Source organism: Sardina pilchardus, chromosome 13, assembly GCF_963854185.1.
Source record: "Sardina pilchardus chromosome 13, fSarPil1.1, whole genome shotgun sequence".
NCBI classification, from domain to species: domain Eukaryota; kingdom Metazoa; phylum Chordata; class Actinopteri; order Clupeiformes; family Clupeidae; genus Sardina; species Sardina pilchardus.
Window position 1 is genome coordinate 22,144,101 of NC_085006.1, and position 23,160 is coordinate 22,167,260.

At 38.1% G+C, this 23,160-nt stretch overlaps 1 protein-coding gene across 1 annotated transcript in view; it reads left to right on the plus strand.

The window, feature by feature from the left end:
* The window catches only part of c2cd3 (C2 domain containing 3 centriole elongation regulator), a 51,960-nt gene that overhangs the window by 15,705 nt on the left and 13,095 nt on the right, over positions 1–23,160 (plus strand). The window contains exons 21-22 of the mRNA XM_062552721.1: positions 21,906–22,174; positions 22,795–22,875. Coding sequence (XP_062408705.1) covers positions 21,906–22,174; positions 22,795–22,875 — 350 coding nt within the window. The remainder of the gene's footprint in view (positions 1–21,905; positions 22,175–22,794; positions 22,876–23,160) is intronic.

Below are 23,160 nucleotides of genomic sequence, written 5' to 3' on the forward strand. Positions count from 1 at the left end.
GTGTTAACAAGCATACAGAAGGGTGTAATATAACTAATTATAGCTTAAATCACATCTACTCTTTACAGGCATTCCAAAAATATATGATTTAGGCTACCTTAGATGATCTGTCCCCATGTTACACCCTAAAAACTACCAACTCTTAGAAGAATCCGTCAATGCAAACGGTCTAACCATCCTGAAAGATGGTGTTGACAAGCACACAGAAGGGTGGAATAAAACTATTTATAGCTTAAATCACATCTACTCTTTACAGGCATTCCAAAAATATATGATTTAGGCTACCTTAGATGATCTGTCCCCATGTTACACCCTAAAAATTACCAACTCTTAAAAAAGTGTGTCAATGCAAACGGTCTCACCATCCTGAAAGATGGTGTTAACAAGCATACAGAAGGGTGGAATATAACTAATTATAGCTTAAATCACATCTACTCTTTACAGGCATTCCAAAAATATATGATTTAGGCTACTTAAAATGATCTGTCCCCATGTTACACCCTAAAAGCTACCAACTCTTAGAAAAGTCCAAAAATGCAAACGGTCTCAACATCCTGAAAGATGGTGTTAACAAGCATACAGAAGGGTGGAATATAACTAATTATAGCTTAAATCACATCTACTCTTTACAGGCATTCCATGAATATATGATTTAGGCTACCTTAGATGATCTTTCACTATGTTACACCCTAAAAACTACCAACTCTTAGAAGAATCCGTCAATGCAAACGGTCTCACCATCCTGAAAGATGGTGTTAACAAGCATACAGAAGGGTGGAATATAACAAATTATAGCTTAAATCACATCTACTCTTTACAGGCATTCCGAAAATATATGATTTAGGCTACCTTAGATGATCTGTCCCCATGTTACACCCTAAAAACTACCAACTCTTAGAAAAGTCTGTCAATACAAACGGTCACACCATCCTGAAAGATGGTGTTGACAAGCATACAGAAGGGTGGAATATCACTTATTATAGCTTAAATCATATCTACACTCTACAGGCATTCCAAAAATATATGATTTAGGCTACCTTAGATGATCTGTCCCCATGTTACACCCTAAAAACTACCAACTCTTAGAAGAATCCGTCAATGCAAACGGTCTCACCATCCTGAAAGATGGTGTTAACAAGTATACAGAAGGGTGTAATATAACTATTTATAGCTTAAATCACATCTACTCTTCACAGGCATTCCGAAAATATATGATTTAGGCTACTTAAAATGATCTGTCCCCATGTTACACCCTAAAAACTACCAACTCTTAGAAGTATCCGTCAATGCAAACGGTCTCACCATCCTGAAAGATGGTGTTAACAAGTATACAGAAGGGTGAAATTTAACTATTTATAGCTTAAATCACATCTACTCTTTACAGGCATTCCAAAAATATATGATTTAGGCTACCTTAGATGATCTGTCCCCATGTTACACCCTAAAAACTACCAACTCTTAGAAGAATCCGTCAATGCAAACGGTCTCACCATCCTGAAAGATGGTGTTAACAAGCATACAGAAGGGTGTAATATAACTAATTATAGCTTAAATCACATCTACTCTTTACAGGCATTCCAAAAATATATGATTTAGGCTACCTTAGATGATCTGTCCCCATGTTACACCCTAAAAACTACCAACTCTTAGAAGAATCCGTCAATGCAAACGGTCTAACCATCCTGAAAGATGGTGTTGACAAGCACACAGAAGGGTGGAATAAAACTATTTATAGCTTAAATCACATCTACTCTTTACAGGCATTCCAAAAATATATGATTTAGGCTACCTTAGATGATCTGTCCCCATGTTACACCCTAAAAATTACCAACTCTTAGAAGAATCCGTCAATGCAAACGGTCTCACCATCCTGAAAGATGGTGTTAACAAGCACACAGAAGGGTGGAATATAACTAATTATAGCTTAAATCACATCTACTCTTTACAGGCATTCCAAAAATATATGATTTAGGCTACCTTAGATGATCTGTCCCCATGTTACACCCTAAAAACTACCAACTTTTAGAAGAATCCATCAATGCAAACGGTCTCACCATCCTGAAATATGGTGTTAACAAGCATACAGAAGGGTGGAATATAACTAATTATAGCTTAAATCACATCTACTCTTCACAGGCATTCCAAAAATATATGATTTAGGCTACTTACAATGATCTGTCCCCATGTTACACCCTAAAAACTACCAACTCTTAGAAGAGTCCGTCAATGCAAACGGTCACACCATCCTAAAAGATGGTGTTAACAAGCACACAGAAGGGTGGAATATAACTAATTATAGCTTAAATCACATCTACTCTTTACAGGCATTCCAGAAATATATGATTTAGGCTACCTTAGATGATCTGTCCCCATGTTACACCCTAAAAACTACCAACTCTTAGAAGAATCCGTCAATGCAAACGGTCTCACCATCCTGAAAGATGGTGTTAACAAGCACACAGAAGGGTGGAATATAACTAATTATAGCTTAAATCACATCTACTCTTTACAGGCATTCCAAAAATATATGATTTAGGCTACCTTAGATGATCTGTCCCCATGTTACACCCTAAAAACTACCAACTCTTAGAAGAATCCGTCAATGCAAACGGTCTCACCATCCTGAAAGATGGTGTTAACAAGCACACAGAAGGGTGTAATATAACTAATTATAGCTTAAATCACATCTACTCTTTACAGGCATTCCAAAAATATATGATTTAGGCTACCTTAGATGATCTGTCCCCATGTTACACCCTAAAAACTACCAACTCTTAGAAGAATCCGTCAATGCAAACGGTCTCACCATCCTGAAATATGGTGTTAACAAGCATACAGAAGGGGGTAATATAACTAATTATACCTTAAATCACATCTACTCTTCACAGGCATTCCAGAAATATATGATTTAGGCTACTTACAATGATCTGTCCCCATGTTACACCCTAAAAACTACCAACTCTTAGAAGAGTCCGTCAATGCAAACGGTCTCACCATCCTGAAAGATGGTGTTGACAAGCATACAGAAGGGTGGAATATAACTAATTATAGCTTAAATCACATCTACTCTTTACAGGCATTCCAAAAATATATGATTTAGGCTACCTTAGATGATCTGTCCCCATGTTACACCCTAAAAACTACCAACTCTTAGAAGAATCCGTCAATGCAAACGGTCTCACCATCCTGAAAGATGGTGTTAACAAGCATACAGAAGGGTGTAATATAACTAATTATAGCTTAAATCACATCTACTCTTTACAGGCATTCCAAAAATATATGATTTAGGCTACCTTAGATGATCTGTCCCCATGTTACACCCTAAAAACTACCAACTCTTAGAAGAATCCGTCAATGCAAACGGTCTAACCATCCTGAAAGATGGTGTTGACAAGCACAAAGAAGGGTGGAATAAAACTATTTATAGCTTAAATCACATCTACTCTTTACAGGCATTCCAAAAATATATGATTTAGGCTACTTAAAATGATCTGTCCCCATGTTACACCCTAAAAGCTACCAACTCTTAGAAAAGTCCATCAATGCAAACGGTCTCAACATCCTGAAAGATGGTGTTAACAAGCATACAGAAGGGTGGAATATAACTAATTATAGCTTAAATCACATCTACTCTTTACAGGCATTCCAAGAATATATGATTTAGGCTACCTTAGATGATCTGTCACTATGTTACACCCTAAAAACTACCAACTCTTAGAAGAATCTGTCAATACAAACGGTCACACCATCCTGAAAGATGGTGTTGACAAGCATACAGAAGGGTGGAATATCACTTATTATAGCTTAAATCATATCTACACTCTACAGGCATTCCAAAAATATATGATTTAGGCTACCTTAGATGATCTGTCCCCATGTTACACCCTAAAAACTACCAACTCTTAGAAGAATCCGTCAATGCAAACGGTCTCACCATCCTGAAAGATGGTGTTAACAAGTATACAGAAGGGTGTAATATAACTATTTATAGCTTAAATCACATCTACTCTTCACAGGCATTCCAAAAATATATGATTTAGGCTACTTAAAATGATCTGTCCCCATGTTACACCCTAAAAACTACCAACTCTTAGAAGTATCTGTCAATGCAAACGGTCTCACCATCCTGAAAGATGGTGTTAACAAGTATACAGAAGGGTGAAATTTAACTATTTATAGCTTAAATCACATCTACTCTTTACAGGCATTTCAAAAATATATGATTTAGGCTACCTTAGATGATCTGTCCCCATGTTACACCCTAAAAACTACCAACTCTTAGAAGAATCCGTCAATGCAAACGGTCTCACCATCCTGAAAGATGGTGTTAACAAGCATACAGAAGGGTGTAATATAACTAATTATAGCTTAAATCACATCTACTCTTTACAGGCATTCCAAAAATATATGATTTAGGCTACCTTAGATGATCTGTCCCCATGTTACACCCTAAAAACTACCAACTTTTAGAAGAATCCATCAATGCAAACGGTCTCACCATCCTGAAATATGGTGTTAACAAGCATACAGAAGGGTGGAATATAACTAATTATAGCTTAAATCACATCTACTCTTCACAGGCATTCCAAAAATATATGATTTAGGCTACTTAAAATGATCTGTCCCCATGTTACACCCTAAAAACTACCAACTCTTAGAAGTATCCGTCAATGCAAACGGTCTCACCATCCTGAAAGATGGTGTTAACAAGTATACAGAAGGGTGAAATTTAACTATTTATAGCTTAAATCACATCTACTCTTTACAGGCATTCCAAAAATATATGATTTAGGCTACCTTAGATGATCTGTCCCCATGTTATACCCTAAAAACTACCAACTCTTAGAAGAATCCGTCAATGCAAACGGTCTAACCATCCTGAAAGATGGTGTTGACAAGCACACAGAAGGGTGGAATAAAACTATTTATAGCTTAAATCACATCTACTCTTTACAGGCATTCCAAAAATATATGATTTAGGCTACTTAAAATGATCTGTCCCCATGTTACACCCTAAAAGCTACCAACTCTTAGAAAAGTCCATCAATGCAAACGGTCTCAACATCCTGAAAGATGGTGTTAACAAGCATACAGAAGGGTGGAATATAACTAATTATAGCTTAAATCACATCTACTCTTTACAGGCATTCCAAGAATATATGATTTAGGCTACCTTAGATGATCTGTCACTATGTTACACCCTAAAAACTACCAACTCTTAGAAGAATCTGTCAATACAAACGGTCACACCATCCTGAAAGATGGTGTTGACAAGCATACAGAAGGGTGGAATATCACTTATTATAGCTTAAATCATATCTACACTCTACAGGCATTCCAAAAATATATGATTTAGGCTACCTTAGATGATCTGTCCCCATGTTACACCCTAAAAACTACCAACTCTTAGAAGAATCCGTCAATGCAAACGGTCTCACCATCCTGAAAGATGGTGTTAACAAGTATACAGAAGGGTGTAATATAACTATTTATAGCTTAAATCACATCTACTCTTCACAGGCATTCCAAAAATATATGATTTAGGCTACTTAAAATGATCTGTCCCCATGTTACACCCTAAAAACTACCAACTCTTAGAAGTATCCGTCAATGCAAACGGTCTCACCATCCTGAAAGATGGTGTTAACAAGTATACAGAAGGGTGGAATTTAACTATTTATAGCTTAAATCACATCTACTCTTTACAGGCATTTCAAAAATATATGATTTAGGCTACCTTAGATGATCTGTCCCCATGTTACACCCTAAAAACTACCAACTCTTAGAAGAATCCGTCAATGCAAACGGTCTCACCATCCTGAAAGATGGTGTTAACAAGCATACAGAAGGGTGTAATATAACTAATTATAGCTTAAATCACATCTACTCTTTACAGGCATTCCAAAAATATATGATTTAGGCTACCTTAGATGATCTGTCCCCATGTTACACCCTAAAAACTACCAACTCTTAGAAGAATCCGTCAATGCAAACGGTCTAACCATCCTGAAAGATGGTGTTGACAAGCACACAGAAGGGTGGAATAAAACTATTTATAGCTTAAATCACATCTACTCTTTACAGGCATTCCAAAAATATATGATTTAGGCTACCTTAGATGATCTGTCCCCATGTTACACCCTAAAAATTACCAACTCTTAAAAAAGTGTGTCAATGCAAACGGTCTCACCATCCTGAAAGATGGTGTTAACAAGCATACAGAAGGGTGGAATATAACTAATTATAGCTTAAATCACATCTACTCTTTACAGGCATTCCAAAAATATATGATTTAGGCTACTTAAAATGATCTGTCCCCATGTTACACCCTAAAAGCTACCAACTCTTAGAAAAGTCCAAAAATGCAAACGGTCTCAACATCCTGAAAGATGGTGTTAACAAGCATACAGAAGGGTGGAATATAACTAATTATAGCTTAAATCACATCTACTCTTTACAGGCATTCCAAGAATATATGATTTAGGCTACCTTAGATGATCTTTCACTATGTTACACCCTAAAAACTACCAACTCTTAGAAGAATCCGTCAATGCAAACGGTCTCACCATCCTGAAAGATGGTGTTAACAAGCATACAGAAGGGTGGAATATAACAAATTATAGCTTAAATCACATCTACTCTTTACAGGCATTCCAAAAATATATGATTTAGGCTACCTTAGATGATCTGTCCCCATGTTACACCCTAAAAACTACCAACTCTTAGAAAAGTCTGTCAATACAAACGGTCACACCATCCTGAAAGATGGTGTTGACAAGCATACAGAAGGGTGGAATATCACTTATTATAGCTTAAATCATATCTACACTCTACAGGCATTCCTAAAATATATGATTTAGGCTACCTTAGATGATCTGTCCCCATGTTACACCCTAAAAACTACCAACTCTTAGAAGAATCCGTCAATGCAAACGGTCTCACCATCCTGAAAGATGGTGTTAACAAGTATACAGAAGGGTGTAATATAACTATTTATAGCTTAAATCACATCTACTCTTCACAGGCATTCCGAAAATATATGATTTAGGCTACTTAAAATGATCTGTCCCCATGTTACACCCTAAAAACTACCAACTCTTAGAAGTATCCGTCAATGCAAACGGTCTCACCATCCTGAAAGATGGTGTTAACAAGTATACAGAAGGGTGAAATTTAACTATTTATAGCTTAAATCACATCTACTCTTTACAGGCATTCCAAAAATATATGATTTAGGCTACCTTAGATGATCTGTCCCCATGTTATACCCTAAAAACTACCAACTCTTAGAAGAATCCGTCAATGCAAACGGTCTAACCATCCTGAAAGATGGTGTTGACAAGCACACAGAAGGGTGGAATAAAACTATTTATAGCTTAAATCACATCTACTCTTTACAGGCATTCCAAAAATATATGATTTAGGCTACTTAAAATGATCTGTCCCCATGTTACACCCTAAAAGCTACCAACTCTTAGAAAAGTCCATCAATGCAAACGGTCTCAACATCCTGAAAGATGGTGTTAACAAGCATACAGAAGGGTGGAATATAACTAATTATAGCTTAAATCACATCTACTCTTTACAGGCATTCCAAGAATATATGATTTAGGCTACCTTAGATGATCTGTCACTATGTTACACCCTAAAAACTACCAACTCTTAGAAGAATCTGTCAATACAAACGGTCACACCATCCTGAAAGATGGTGTTGACAAGCATACAGAAGGGTGGAATATCACTTATTATAGCTTAAATCATATCTACACTCTACAGGCATTCCAAAAATATATGATTTAGGCTACCTTAGATGATCTGTCCCCATGTTACACCCTAAAAACTACCAACTCTTAGAAGAATCCGTCAATGCAAACGGTCTCACCATCCTGAAAGATGGTGTTAACAAGTATACAGAAGGGTGTAATATAACTATTTATAGCTTAAATCACATCTACTCTTCACAGGCATTCCAAAAATATATGATTTAGGCTACTTAAAATGATCTGTCCCCATGTTACACCCTAAAAACTACCAACTCTTAGAAGTATCCGTCAATGCAAACGGTCTCACCATCCTGAAAGATGGTGTTAACAAGTATACAGAAGGGTGGAATTTAACTATTTATAGCTTAAATCACATCTACTCTTTACAGGCATTTCAAAAATATATGATTTAGGCTACCTTAGATGATCTGTCCCCATGTTACACCCTAAAAACTACCAACTCTTAGAAGAATCCGTCAATGCAAACGGTCTCACCATCCTGAAAGATGGTGTTAACAAGCATACAGAAGGGTGTAATATAACTAATTATAGCTTAAATCACATCTACTCTTTACAGGCATTCCAAAAATATATGATTTAGGCTACCTTAGATGATCTGTCCCCATGTTACACCCTAAAAACTACCAACTCTTAGAAGAATCCGTCAATGCAAACGGTCTAACCATCCTGAAAGATGGTGTTGACAAGCACACAGAAGGGTGGAATAAAACTATTTATAGCTTAAATCACATCTACTCTTTACAGGCATTCCAAAAATATATGATTTAGGCTACCTTAGATGATCTGTCCCCATGTTACACCCTAAAAATTACCAACTCTTAAAAAAGTGTGTCAATGCAAACGGTCTCACCATCCTGAAAGATGGTGTTAACAAGCATACAGAAGGGTGGAATATAACTAATTATAGCTTAAATCACATCTACTCTTTACAGGCATTCCAAAAATATATGATTTAGGCTACTTAAAATGATCTGTCCCCATGTTACACCCTAAAAGCTACCAACTCTTAGAAAAGTCCAAAAATGCAAACGGTCTCAACATCCTGAAAGATGGTGTTAACAAGCATACAGAAGGGTGGAATATAACTAATTATAGCTTAAATCACATCTACTCTTTACAGGCATTCCAAGAATATATGATTTAGGCTACCTTAGATGATCTTTCACTATGTTACACCCTAAAAACTACCAACTCTTAGAAGAATCCGTCAATGCAAACGGTCTCACCATCCTGAAAGATGGTGTTAACAAGCATACAGAAGGGTGGAATATAACAAATTATAGCTTAAATCACATCTACTCTTTACAGGCATTCCAAAAATATATGATTTAGGCTACCTTAGATGATCTGTCCCCATGTTACACCCTAAAAACTACCAACTCTTAGAAAAGTCTGTCAATACAAACGGTCACACCATCCTGAAAGATGGTGTTGACAAGCATACAGAAGGGTGGAATATCACTTATTATAGCTTAAATCATATCTACACTCTACAGGCATTCCTAAAATATATGATTTAGGCTACCTTAGATGATCTGTCCCCATGTTACACCCTAAAAACTACCAACTCTTAGAAGAATCCGTCAATGCAAACGGTCTCACCATCCTGAAAGATGGTGTTAACAAGTATACAGAAGGGTGTAATATAACTATTTATAGCTTAAATCACATCTACTCTTCACAGGCATTCCGAAAATATATGATTTAGGCTACTTAAAATGATCTGTCCCCATGTTACACCCTAAAAACTACCAACTCTTAGAAGTATCCGTCAATGCAAACGGTCTCACCATCCTGAAAGATGGTGTTAACAAGTATACAGAAGGGTGAAATTTAACTATTTATAGCTTAAATCACATCTACTCTTTACAGGCATTCCAAAAATATATGATTTAGGCTACCTTAGATGATCTGTCCCCATGTTATACCCTAAAAACTACCAACTCTTAGAAGAATCCGTCAATGCAAACGGTCTAACCATCCTGAAAGATGGTGTTGACAAGCACACAGAAGGGTGGAATAAAACTATTTATAGCTTAAATCACATCTACTCTTTACAGGCATTCCAAAAATATATGATTTAGGCTACCTTAGATGATCTGTCCCCATGTTACACCCTAAAAATTACCAACTCTTAGAAGAATCCGTCAATGCAAACGGTCTCACCATCCTGAAAGATGGTGTTAACAAGCACACAGAAGGGTGGAATATAACTAATTATAGCTTAAATCACATCTACTCTTTACAGGCATTCCAAAAATATATGATTTAGGCTACCTTAGATGATCTGTCCCCATGTTACACCCTAAAAACTACCAACTTTTAGAAGAATCCATCAATGCAAACGGTCTCACCATCCTGAAAGATGGTGTTAACAAGCATACAGAAGGGTGGAATATAACTAATTATAGCTTAAATCACATCTACTCTTCACAGGCATTCCAAAAATATATGATTTAGGCTACTTACAATGATCTGTCCCCATGTTACACCCTAAAAACTACCAACTCTTAGAAGAGTCCGTCAATGCAAACGGTCACACCATCCTAAAAGATGGTGTTAACAAGCACACAGAAGGGTGGAATATAACTAATTATAGCTTAAATCACATCTACTCTTTACAGGCATTCCAGAAATATATGATTTAGGCTACCTTAGATGATCTGTCCCCATGTTACACCCTAAAAACTACCAACTCTTAGAAGAATCCGTCAATGCAAACGGTCTCACCATCCTGAAAGATGGTGTTAACAAGCACACAGAAGGGTGGAATATAACTAATTATAGCTTAAATCACATCTACTCTTTACAGGCATTCCAAAAATATATGATTTAGGCTACCTTAGATGATCTGTCCCCATGTTACACCCTAAAAACTACCAACTCTTAGAAAAGTCTGTCAATGCAAACGGTCTCACCATCCTGAAAGATGGTGTTAACAAGCACACAGAAGGGTGGAATATAACTAATTATAGCTTAAATCACATCTACTCTTTACAGGCATTCCAAAAATATATGATTTAGGCTACCTTAGATGATCTGTCCCCATGTTACACCCTAAAAATTACCAACTCTTAGAAGAATCCGTCAATGCAAACGGTCTCACCATCCTGAAAGATGGTGTTAACAAGCACACAGAAGGGGGTAATATAACTAATTATACCTTAAATCACATCTACTCTTCACAGGCATTCCAGAAATATATGATTTAGGCTACTTACAATGATCTGTCCCCATGTTACACCCTAAAAACTACCAACTCTTAGAAGAGTCCGTCAATGCAAACGGTCTCACCATCCTGAAAGATGGTGTTGACAAGCATACAGAAGGGTGGAATATAACTAATTATAGCTTAAATCACATCTACTCTTTACAGGCATTCCAAAAATATATGATTTAGGCTACCTTAGATGATCTGTCCCCATGTTACACCCTAAAAACTACCAACTCTTAGAAGAATCCGTCAATGCAAACGGTCTCACCATCCTGAAAGATGGTGTTAACAAGCATACAGAAGGGTGTAATATAACTAATTATAGCTTAAATCACATCTACTCTTTACAGGCATTCCAAAAATATATGATTTAGGCTACCTTAGATGATCTGTCCCCATGTTACACCCTAAAAACTACCAACTCTTAGAAGAATCCGTCAATGCAAACGGTCTAACCATCCTGAAAGATGGTGTTGACAAGCACACAGAAGGGTGGAATAAAACTATTTATAGCTTAAATCACATCTACTCTTTACAGGCATTCCAAAAATATATGATTTAGGCTACCTTAGATGATCTGTCCCCATGTTACACCCTAAAAATTACCAACTCTTAGAAGAATCCGTCAATGCAAACGGTCTCACCATCCTGAAAGATGGTGTTAACAAGCACACAGAAGGGTGGAATATAACTAATTATAGCTTAAATCACATCTACTCTTTACAGGCATTCCAAAAATATATGATTTAGGCTACCTTAGATGATCTGTCCCCATGTTACACCCTAAAAACTACCAACTCTTAGAAGAATCCGTCAATGCAAACGGTCTCACCATCCTGAAAGATGGTGTTAACAAGCACACAGAAGGGTGGAATATAACTAATTATAGCTTAAATCACATCTACTCTTTACAGGCATTCCAAAAATATATGATTTAGGCTACCTTAGATGATCTGTCCCCATGTTACACCCTAAAAACTACCAACTCTTAGAAAAGTCCATCAATGCAAACGGTCTCAACATCCTGAAAGATGGTGTTAACAAGCATACAGAAGGGTGGAATATAACTAATTATAGCTTAAATCACATCTACTCTTTATAGGCATTCCAAAAATATATGATTTAGGCTACCTTAGATGATCTGTCCCCATGTTACACCCTAAAAACTACCAACTCTTAGAAGAATCCATCAATGCAAACGGTCTCACCATCTTGAAAGATAGTGTTAACAAGCATACAGAAGGGTGGAATATAACTAATTATAGCTTAAATCACATCTACTCTTCACAGGCATTCCAAAAATATATGATTTAGGCTATTTAAAATGATCTGTCCCCATGTTACACCCTAAAAACTACCAACTCTTAGAAGAGTCCGTCAATGCAAACGGTCTCACCATCCTGAAAGATGGTGTTAACAAGCATACAGTTATATTCCACCCTTCTGTATGCTTGTTAACACCATCTTTTAGGATGGTGTGACCGTTTGCATTGACGGACTCTTCTAAGAGTTGGTAGTTTTTAGGGTGTAACATGGGGACAGATCATTTTAAGTAGCCTAAATCATATATTTTTGGAATGCCTGTAAAGAGTAGATGTGATTTAAGCTATAATTAGTTACATTCCACCCTTCTGTGTGCTTGTCAACACCATCTTTCAGGATGGTGAGACCGTTTGCATTGACGGACTCTTCTAAGAGTTGGTAGTTTTTAGGGTGTAACATGGGGACAGATCATTTTAAGTAGCCTAAATCATATATTTTTGGAATGCCTGTGAAGAGTAGATGTGATTCAAGCTATAATTAGTTACATTCCACCCTTCTGTGTGCTTGTCAACACCATCTCTCAGGATGGTGAGACCGTTTGCATTGACGGACTCTTCTAAGAGTTGGTAGTTTTTAGGGTGTAACATGGGGACAGATCAATTTAAGTAGCCTAAATCATATATTTATGGAATGCCTGTAAAGAGTAGATGTGATTTAAGCTATAATTAGTTACATTCCACCCTTCTGTGTGCTTGTCAACACCATCTTTCAGGATGGTGAGACCGTTTGCATTGACGGACTCTTCTAAGAGTTGGTAGTTTTTAGGGTGTAACATGGGGACAGATCATTTTAAGTAGCCTAAATCATATATTTTTGGAATGCCTGTGAAGAGTAGATGTGATTCAAGCTATAATTAGTTACATTCCACCCTTCTGTGTGCTTGTCAACACCATCTCTCAGGATGGTGAGACCGTTTGCATTGACGGACTCTTCTAAGAGTTGGTAGTTTTTAGGGTGTAACATGGGGACAGATCATTTTAAGTAGCCTAAATCATATATTTTTGGAATGCCTGTGAAGAGTAGATGTGATTTAAGCTATAATTAGTTACATTCCACCCTTCTGTGTGCTTGTCAACACCATCTCTCAGGATGGTGAGACCGTTTGCATTGACGGACTCTTCTAAGAGTTGGTAGTTTTTAGGGTGTAACATGGGGACAGATCATTTTAAGTAGCCTAAATCATATATTTTTGGAATGCCTGTAAAGAGTAGATGTGATTTAAGCTATAAATAGTTTTATATCACCCTTCTGTGTGCTTGTCAACACCATCTTTCAGGATGGTGAGACCGTTTGCATTGACAGACTCTTCTAAGAGTTGGTAGTTTTTAGGGTGTAACATGGGGACAGATCATCTAAGGTAGCCTAAATCATATATGTTTGGAATGCCTGTAAAGAGTAGATGTGATTGAAGCTATAATTGGTTACATTCCACCCTTCTGTGTGCTTGTCAACACCATCTCTCAGGATGGTGAGACCGTTTGCATTGACGGACTCCTTTAAGAGTTGGTAGTTTTTAGGGTGTAACATGGGGACAGATCATTTTAAGTAGCCTAAATCATATATTTTTGGAATGCCTGTGAAGAGTAGATGTGATTTAAGCTATAATTGGTTACATTCCACCCTTCTGTGTGCTTGTCAACACCATCTCTCAGGATGGTGAGACCGTTTGCATTGACGGACTCTTCTAAGAGTTGGTAGTTTTTAGGGTGTAACATGGGGACAGATCATCTAAGGTAGCCTAAATCATATATGTTTGGAATGCCTGTAAAGAGTAGATGTGATTTAAGCTATAATTGGTTAAATTCCACCCTTCTGTGTGCTTGTCAACACCATCTCTCAGGATGGTGAGACCGTTTGCATTGACGGACTCCTTTAAGAGTTGGTAGTTTTTAGGGTGTAACATGGGGACAGATCATTTTAAGTAGCCTAAATCATATATTTTTGGAATGCCTGTGAAGAGTAGATGTGATTTAAGCTATAATTGGTTACATTCCACCCTTCTGTGTGCTTGTCAACACCATCTCTCAGGATGGTGAGACCGTTTTCATTGACGGACTCTTCTAAGAGTTGGTAGTTTTTAGGGTGTAACATGGGGACAGATCATTTCAAGTAGCCTAAATCATATATTTTTGGAATGCCTGTGAAGAGTAGATGTGATTTAAGCTATAATTAGTTATATTCCACCCTTCTGTGTGCTTGTCAACACCATCTCTCAGGATGGTGAGACCGTTTGCATTGACGGACTCTTCTAAGAGTTGGTAGTTTTTAGGGTGTAACATGGGGACAGATCATTTTAAGTAGCCTAAATCATATATTTTTGGAATGCCTGTGAAGAGTAGGTGTGATTTAAGCTATAATTAGTTACATTCCACCCTTCTGTGTGCTTGTCAACACCATCTCTCAGGATGGTGAGACCGTTTGCATTGACGGACTCTTCTAAGAGTTGGTAGTTTTTAGGGTGTAACATGGGGACAGATCATTTTAAGTAGCCTAAATCATATATTTTTGGAATGCCTGTAAAGAGTAGATGTGATTTAAGCTATAATTAGTTACATTCCACCCTTCTGTGTGCTTGTCAACACCATCTCTCAGGATGGTGAGACCGTTTGCATTGACGGACTCTTCTAAGAGTTGGTAGTTTTTAGGGTGTAACATGGGGACAGATCATTTTAAGTAGCCTAAATCATATATTTTTGGAATGCCTGTAAAGAGTAGATGTGATTTAAGCTATAATTAGTTACATTCCACCCTTCTGTGTGCTTGTCAACACCATCTTTCAGGATGGTGAGACCGTTTGCATTGACGGACTCTTCTAAGAGTTGGTAGTTTTTAGGGTGTAACATGGGGACAGATCATTTTAAGTAGCCTAAATCATATATTTTTGGAATGCCTGTAAAGAGTAGATGTGATTTAAGCTATAATTAGTTACATTCCACCCTTCTGTGTGCTTGTCAACACCATCTTTCAGGATGGTGAGACCGTTTGCATTGACGGACTCTTCTAAGAGTTGGTAGTTTTAAGGGTGTAACATGGGGACAGATCATTTTAAGTAGCCTAAATCATATATTTTTGGAATGCCTGTAAAGAGTAGATGTGATTTAAGCTATAATTAGTTACATTCCACCCTTCTGTGTGCTTGTCAACACCATCTTTCAGGATGGTGAGACCGTTTGCATTGACGGACTCTTCTAAGAGTTGGTAGTTTTTAGGGTGTAACATGGGGACAGATCAATTTAAGTAGCCTAAATCATATATTTATGGAATGCCTGTAAAGAGTAGATGTGATTCAAGCTATAATTAGTTACATTCCACCCTTCTGTGTGCTTGTCAACACCATCTCTCAGGATGGTGAGACCGTTTGCATTGACAGACTCTTCTAAGAGTTGGTAGTTTTTAGGGTGTAACATGGGGACAGATCATCTAAGGTAGCTTAAATCATATATGTTTGGAATGCCTGTAAAGAGTAGATGTGATTTAAGCTATAATTGGTTACATTCCACCCTTCTGTGTGCTTGTCAACATCATCTCTCAGGATGGTGAGACCGTTTGCATTGACGGACTACTTTAAGAGTTGGTAGTTTTTAGGGTGTAACATGGGGACAGATCATTTTAAGTAGCCTAAATCATATATTTTTGGAATGCCTGTGAAGAGTAGATGTGATTTAAGCTATAATTGGTTACATTCCACCCTTCTGTTTACTTGTCAACACCATCTCTCAGGATGGTGAGACCGTTTGCATTGACAGACTCTTCTAAGAGTTGGTAGTTTTTAGGGTGTAACATGGGGACAGATCATTTTAAGTAGCCTAAATCATATATTTTTGGAATGCCTGTGAAGAGTAGATGTGATTTAAGCTATAATTAGTTATATTCCACCCTTCTGTGTGCTTGTCAACACCATCTCTCAGGATGGTGAGACCGTTTGCATTGACGGACTCTTCTAAGAGTTGGTAGTTTTTAGGGTGTAACATGGGGACAGATCATTTTAAGTAGCCTAAATCATATATTTTTAGAATGCCTGTGAAGAGTAGATGTGATTTAAGCTATAATTGGTTACATTCCACCCTTCTGTTTGCTTGTCAACACCATCTCTCAGGATGGTGAGTCCGTTTGCATTGACGGACTCTTCTAAGAGTTGGTAGTTTTTAGGGTGTAACATGGGGACAGATCATTTTAAGTAGCCTAAATCATATATTTTTGGAATGCCTGTGAAGAGTAGATGTGATTTAAGCTATAATTAGTTATATTCCACCCTTCTGTGTGCTTGTCAACACCATCTCTCAGGATGGTGAGACCGTTTGCATTGACGGACTCTTCTAAGAGTTGGTAGTTTTTAGGGTGTAACATGGGGACAGATCATTTTAAGTAGCCTAAATCATATATTTTTGGAATGCCTGTGAAGAGTAGATGTGATTTAAGTTATAATTGGTTACATTCCACCCTTCTGTGTGCTTGTCAACACCATCTCTCAGGATGGTGAGACCGTTTGCATTGACGGACTCTTCTAAGAGTTGGTAGTTTTTAGGGTGTAACATGGGGACAGATCATTTTAAGTAGCCTAAATCATATATTTTTGGAATGCCTGTGAAGAGTAGATGTGATTTAAGCTATAATTAGTTACATTCCACCCTTATGTGTGCTTGTCAACACCATCTCTCAGGATGGTGAGACCGTTTGCATTGACAGACTCTTCTAAGAGTTGGTAGTTTTTAGGGTGTAACATGGGGACAGATCATCTAAGGTAGCCTAAATCATATATTTTTGGAATGCCTGTGAAGAGTAGATGTGATTTAAGCTATAATTGGTTACATTCCACCCTTCTGTGTGCTTGTCAACACCATCTCTCAGGATGGTGAGACCGTTTGCATTGACGGACTCCTTTAAGAGTTGGTAGTTTTTAGGGTGTAACATGGGGACAGATCATCTAAGGTAGCCTAAATCATAAATGTTTGGAATGCCTGTAAAGAGTAGATGTGATTTAAGCTATAATTGGTTACATTCCACCCTTCTGTGTGCTTGTCAACACCATCTCTCAGGATGGTGAGACCGTTTGCATTGACGGACTCCTTTAAGAGTTGGTAGTTTTTAGGGTGTAACATGGGGACAGATCATTTTAAGTAGCCTAAATCATATATTTTTGGAATGCCTGTGAAGAGTAGATGTGATTTAAGTTATAATTGGTTACATTCCACCCTTCTGTGTGCTTGTCAACACTATCTCTCAGGATGGTGAGACCGTTTGCATTGACGGACTCTTCTAAGAGTTGGTAGTTTTTAGGGTGTAACATGGGGACAGATCATTTTAAGTAGCCTAAATCATATATTTTTGGAATGCCTGTGAAGAGTAGATGTGATTTAAGTTATAATTGGTTACATTCCACCCTTCTGTGTGCTTGTCAACACCATCTCTCAGGATGGTGAGACCGTTTGCATTGACGGACTCTTCTAAGAGTTGGTAGTTTTTAGGGTGTAACATGGGGACAGATCATTTTAAGTAGCCTAAATCATATATTTTTGGAATGCCTGTGAAGAGTAGATGTGATTTAAGCTATAATTAGTTACATTCCACCCTTATGTGTGCTTGTCAACACCATCTCTCAGGATGGTGAGACCGTTTGCATTGACAGACTCTTCTAAGAGTTGGTAGTTTTTAGGGTGTAACATGGGGACAGATCATCTAAGGTAGCCTAAATCATATATTTTTGGAATGCCTGTGAAGAGTAGATGTGATTTAAGCTATAATTGGTTACATTCCACCCTTCTGTGTGCTTGTCAACACCATCTCTCAGGATGGTGAGACCGTTTGCATTGACGGACTCCTTTAAGAGTTGGTAGTTTTTAGGGTGTAACATGGGGACAGATCATCTAAGGTAGCCTAAATCATATATTTTTGGAATGCCTGTGAAGAGTAGATGTGATTTAAGCTATAATTGGTTACATTCCACCCTTCTGTGTGCTTGTCAACACCATCTCTCAGGATGGTGAGACCGTTTGCATTGACGGACTCCTTTAAGAGTTGGTAGTTTTTAGGGTGTAACATGGGGACAGATCATTTTAAGTAGCCTAAATCATATATTTTTGGAATGCCTGTGAAGAGTAGATGTGATTTAAGTTATAATTGGTTACATTCCACCCTTCTGTGTGCTTGTCAACACCATCTCTCAGGATGGTGAGACCGTTTGCAATGACGGACTCTTCTAAGAGTTGGTAGTTTTTAGGGTGTAACATGGGGACAGATCATTTTAAGTAGCCTAAATCATATATTTTTGGAATGCCTGTGAAGAGTAGATGTGATTTAAGTTATAATTGGTTACATTCCACCCTTCTGTGTGCTTGTCAACACCATCTCTCAGGATGGTGAGACCGTTTGCATTGACGGACTCTTCTAAGAGTTGGTAGTTTTTAGGGTGTAACATGGGGACAGATCATTTTAAGTAGCCTAAATCATATATTTTTGGAATGCCTGTGAAGAGTAGATGTGATTTAAGCTATAATTAGTTACATTCCACCCTTCTGTGTGCTTGTCAACACCATCTCTCAGGATGGTGAGACCGTTTGGATTGACGGACTCTTCTAAGAGTTGGTAGTTTTTAGGGTGTAACATGGGGACAGATCATTTTAAGTAGCCTAAATCATATATTTTTGGAATGCTTGTGAAGAGTAGATGTGATTTAAGCTATAATTAGTTACATTCCACCCTTCTGTGTGCTTGTCAACACCATCTCTCAGGATGGTGAGACCATTTGCATTGACGGACTCTTCTAAGAGTTGGTAGTTTTTAGGGTGTAACATGGGGACAGATCATTTTAAGTAGCCTAAATCATATATTTTTGGAATGCCTGTGAAGAGTAGAATTGATTTAAGCTATAATTAGTTACATTCCACCCTTCTGTGTGCTTGTCAACACCATCTCTCAGGATGGTGAGACCGTTTGCATTGACGGACTCTTCTAAGAGTTGGTAGTTTTTAGGGTGTAACATGGGGACAGATCATTTTAAGTAGCCTAAATCATATATTTTTGGAATGCCTGTAAAGAGTAGATGTGATTTAAGCTATAATTAGTTACATTCCACCCTTCTGTGTGCTTGTCAACACCATCTTTCAGGATGGTGAGACCGTTTGCATTGACGGACTCTTCTAAGAGTTGGTAGTTTTTAGGGTGTAACATGGGGACAGATCATTTTAAGTAGCCTAAATCATATATTTTTGGAATGCTTGTGAAGAGTAGATGTGATTCAAGCTATAATTGGTTACATTCCACCCTTCTGTGTGCTTGTCAACACCATCTCTCAGGATGGTGAGACCGTTTGCATTGACGGACTCTTCTAAGAGTTGGTAGTTTTTAGGGTGTAACATGGGGACAGATCATTTTAAGTAGCCTAAATCATATATTTTTGGAATGCCTGTGAAGAGTAGATGTGATTTAAGCTATAATTGGTTACATTCCACCCTTCTGTGTGCTTGTCAACACCATCTCTCAGGATGGTGAGACCGTTTGCATTGACGGACTCTTCTAAGAGTTGGTAGTTTTTAGGGTGTAACATGGGGACAGATCATTTTAAGTAGCCTAAATCATATATTTTTGGAATGCCTGTGAAGAGTAGATTTGATTTAAGCTATAATTGGTTACATTCCACCCTTCTGTGTGCTTGTCAACACCATCTCTCAGGATGGTGAGACCGTTTGCATTGACGGACTCTTCTAAGAGTTGGTAGTTTTTAGGGTGTAACATGGGGACAGATCATTTTAAGTAGCCTAAATCATATATTTTTGGAATGCCTGTGAAGAGTAGATGTGATTTAAGCTATAATTGGTTACATTCCACCCTTCTGTGTGCTTGTCAACACCATCTCTCAGGATGGTGAGACCGTTTGCATTGACGGACTCTTCTAAGAGTTGGTAGTTTGTAGGGTGTAACATGGGGACAGATCATTTTAAGTAGCCTAAATCATATATTTTTGGAATGCCTGTGAAGAGTAGATGTGATTTAAGCTATAATTGGTTACATTCCACCCTTCTGTGTGCTTGTCAACACCATCTCTCAGGATGGTGTGACCGTTTGCATTGACGGACTCTTCTAAGAGTTGGTAGTTTGTAAGGTGTAACATGGGGACAGATCATTTTAAGCAGCCTAAATCATATATTTTTGGAATTCCTGTTAAGAGTAGATGTGATTTAAGCTTTAATTGGTTATATTCCACCCTTCTTTGTGCTTGTCAACACCATCTTTCAGGATGGTGAGACCGTTTGCATTGACGGACTCTTCTAAGAGTTGGTAGTTTTTAGGGTGTAACATGGGGACAGATCATTTTAAGTAGCCTAAATCATATATTTTTGGAATGCTTGTGAAGAGTAGATGTGATTTAAGCTTTAATTAGTTATATTCCACCCTTCTGTGTACTTGTCAACACCATCTTTCAGGATGGTGAGACCGTTTGCATTGACGGATTCTTCTAAGAGTTGGTAGTTTTTAGGGTGTAACATGGGGACAGATCATCTTAAGTAGCCTAAATCATATATTTTTGGAATGCCTGTAAAGAGTAGATGTGATTTAAGCTATAATTAGTTATATTCCACCCTTCTGTGTGCTTGCTAACACCATATGCCAGTGGGACTTGACCGATGTATTGACGGATACTTTTAAAAACTAGTCGTTGTCAGGTTGTAACTTGGGGACAGATCATTTTAAGAAGCCTAAATCATGTTTTTAGAATGCCTGTAGAGTATAGATGTCATTTAAGCATTTCATATAAGCTGTAATTTTGATTAAATATTATTAAGTATAGGCTTATCTAATAATTCATATATAGCTTGTCCCCTAACAGGTGGATGTAGAAAATAGGAAATCATATGATAGGCTGCTGATATTAATGCTGATTGAAGGGGATGGAGCTTGAAGGTTGTCTATATTTCAGTTAAAAATGGAATGAAATTACACCTGAGCTTCTCCTCCCAAACTAACATTGTTGGTCATAGCATTCATCTCCCCTCCTAAAGTAAAATATTTAGGCCTCAGCTATTGTATTCTGTGTCGGGATTGTGTAGGAAACATCACTAGTTTTAGTCTTTTTTATTTCTTGTGTCTCATTGTCTATAACATTTTGAAAAGTTCAATTTTCAAAGTGAAGTTCATTAATCACATTGAAAATGTCAAAATTTAGTGGTAAAAACAATTTCCTTCAAGTCCAGACAAAGCTCCATCTTAAATCAGAAAATGTCTGATTGTGCCACACTCTTCAATTTACACCTTCACATTTTGAATAATAGTTTAAAGTATACTCCAGGTTACAGCATCCCTATCAAGTTACAAAACATCCCTATTTAGGTTACGAACATCCCTATGCAGGTTACAAGACATCCCTATTAGGGATGTTTTGTAACCTCAAGTTACAAAACATCCCTATTTCAGGTTACGAAACATCCCTTACAGATACCTCTCTCTCTCTCTCTCTCTCTTTTTCTCTCTCTCTCTCTCTCTGTCTCTCTCTCTCTCTCTCTCTATCTATCTCTGTCTCTCCCCCTGTCTTTCTCCCTCTCTCTGTCTCTTTCTCTCTCTCTCTCTCTCTTGCTTTCTTCACGCCACAGGTGGTTGGCCTCAGAGGACCCCTCGCTGCGCTACTTTGCCGACGCCGGCGTGAACGCCTACGTGAGCCTCCAGCTGTCCTTCCTGTCGGAGAGCGAGCGCGTGTGCACGCGCGTGGTGGCGGGCACCTTCTGCCCCGAGTTCGGCCACCAGGTGGAGGTGCCCTGCAGCCTGCTGGTGCAGAGGGAGGGGGCCGTCACGCGCAGCCTGGCCGAGCTGCTGCAGGACGCCCAGGCCGTCTTCACCGTCCACAACCGAGACCACCGCAAGGGTGAGGGGCGCGGGTGGGGAGGGCAGGGTAGAGCAGGAAAGGGTGGTGTGGTGTGGTGTGGTGTGGTGTGGTGTGGTGTGGTGTGGTGTGGTGTGGTGTGGTGTGGGAAGGGGGGTTGAGGAGGGATTCTGGCTGAATGGAGGTGGTTAAAAATATCTGAAATAACAATTAGGGTTGTAACTAATGACTAATGATCATTTTATAGATTTAGATTGTAGATTGTAGATCGTTTTATATCATAATCTATAAAATGTCAAATGGCAGTAATTCCCAAAGACTTAGAGGATGTCCACAAATGGCTGGTTTGTTCTACACGCCAATATTTTATATATTTAGTTCATATACAGTATACGGGGGAAAAAAAAATATATATATATTTCAATTTAGATAACTACTTAATTGTTGCAGCTCTAAAGCAAACTTGAGCTGTGAGCAAGTGGCATTGAACAAAAAGAGTTATTACTGCGTCAGTGCCCTTACCTGGAGCACAAAGATGAGAGAGGCCTTTGGGATGGTTAGGCTAGGCACTGGAGAAGGGAACTTTTGATTTTGAGTGTGAACTTGTTTTGGAAACCTGTTTTGGTGCAATATCTCATGCGGTGCATTTTTTGTTGCTGTAGGAGTTTGTGCTTCCAGGTCTAAAGAAGCAGTCTTGGGGACCATCAGGATTCCTCTGGCAGATCTCATTCACAAAAGGACAGGTACGGAAGGCTTTAGAAATATGACGTGTTGTCATGGTTCCTACAGCAAGAGATGTAGAACACTGTCTGAAGAAATCTGTGTCCAGTAGCATCAGTCACAATTGTGTAAAAGTAATTACTACTACAGACCTATGTATCAATATGCTTAGCTTTATTCAACAAGTGAAGCCATCATCACTACAGTAGCTGATAGAATGGCGCCCTCTACTGGTGTGCTGTGGAAACATACATTACAGCAGCTTCTATGTACATACATGTGCGAAGATCCTCTTGTGTTTTTCTCCA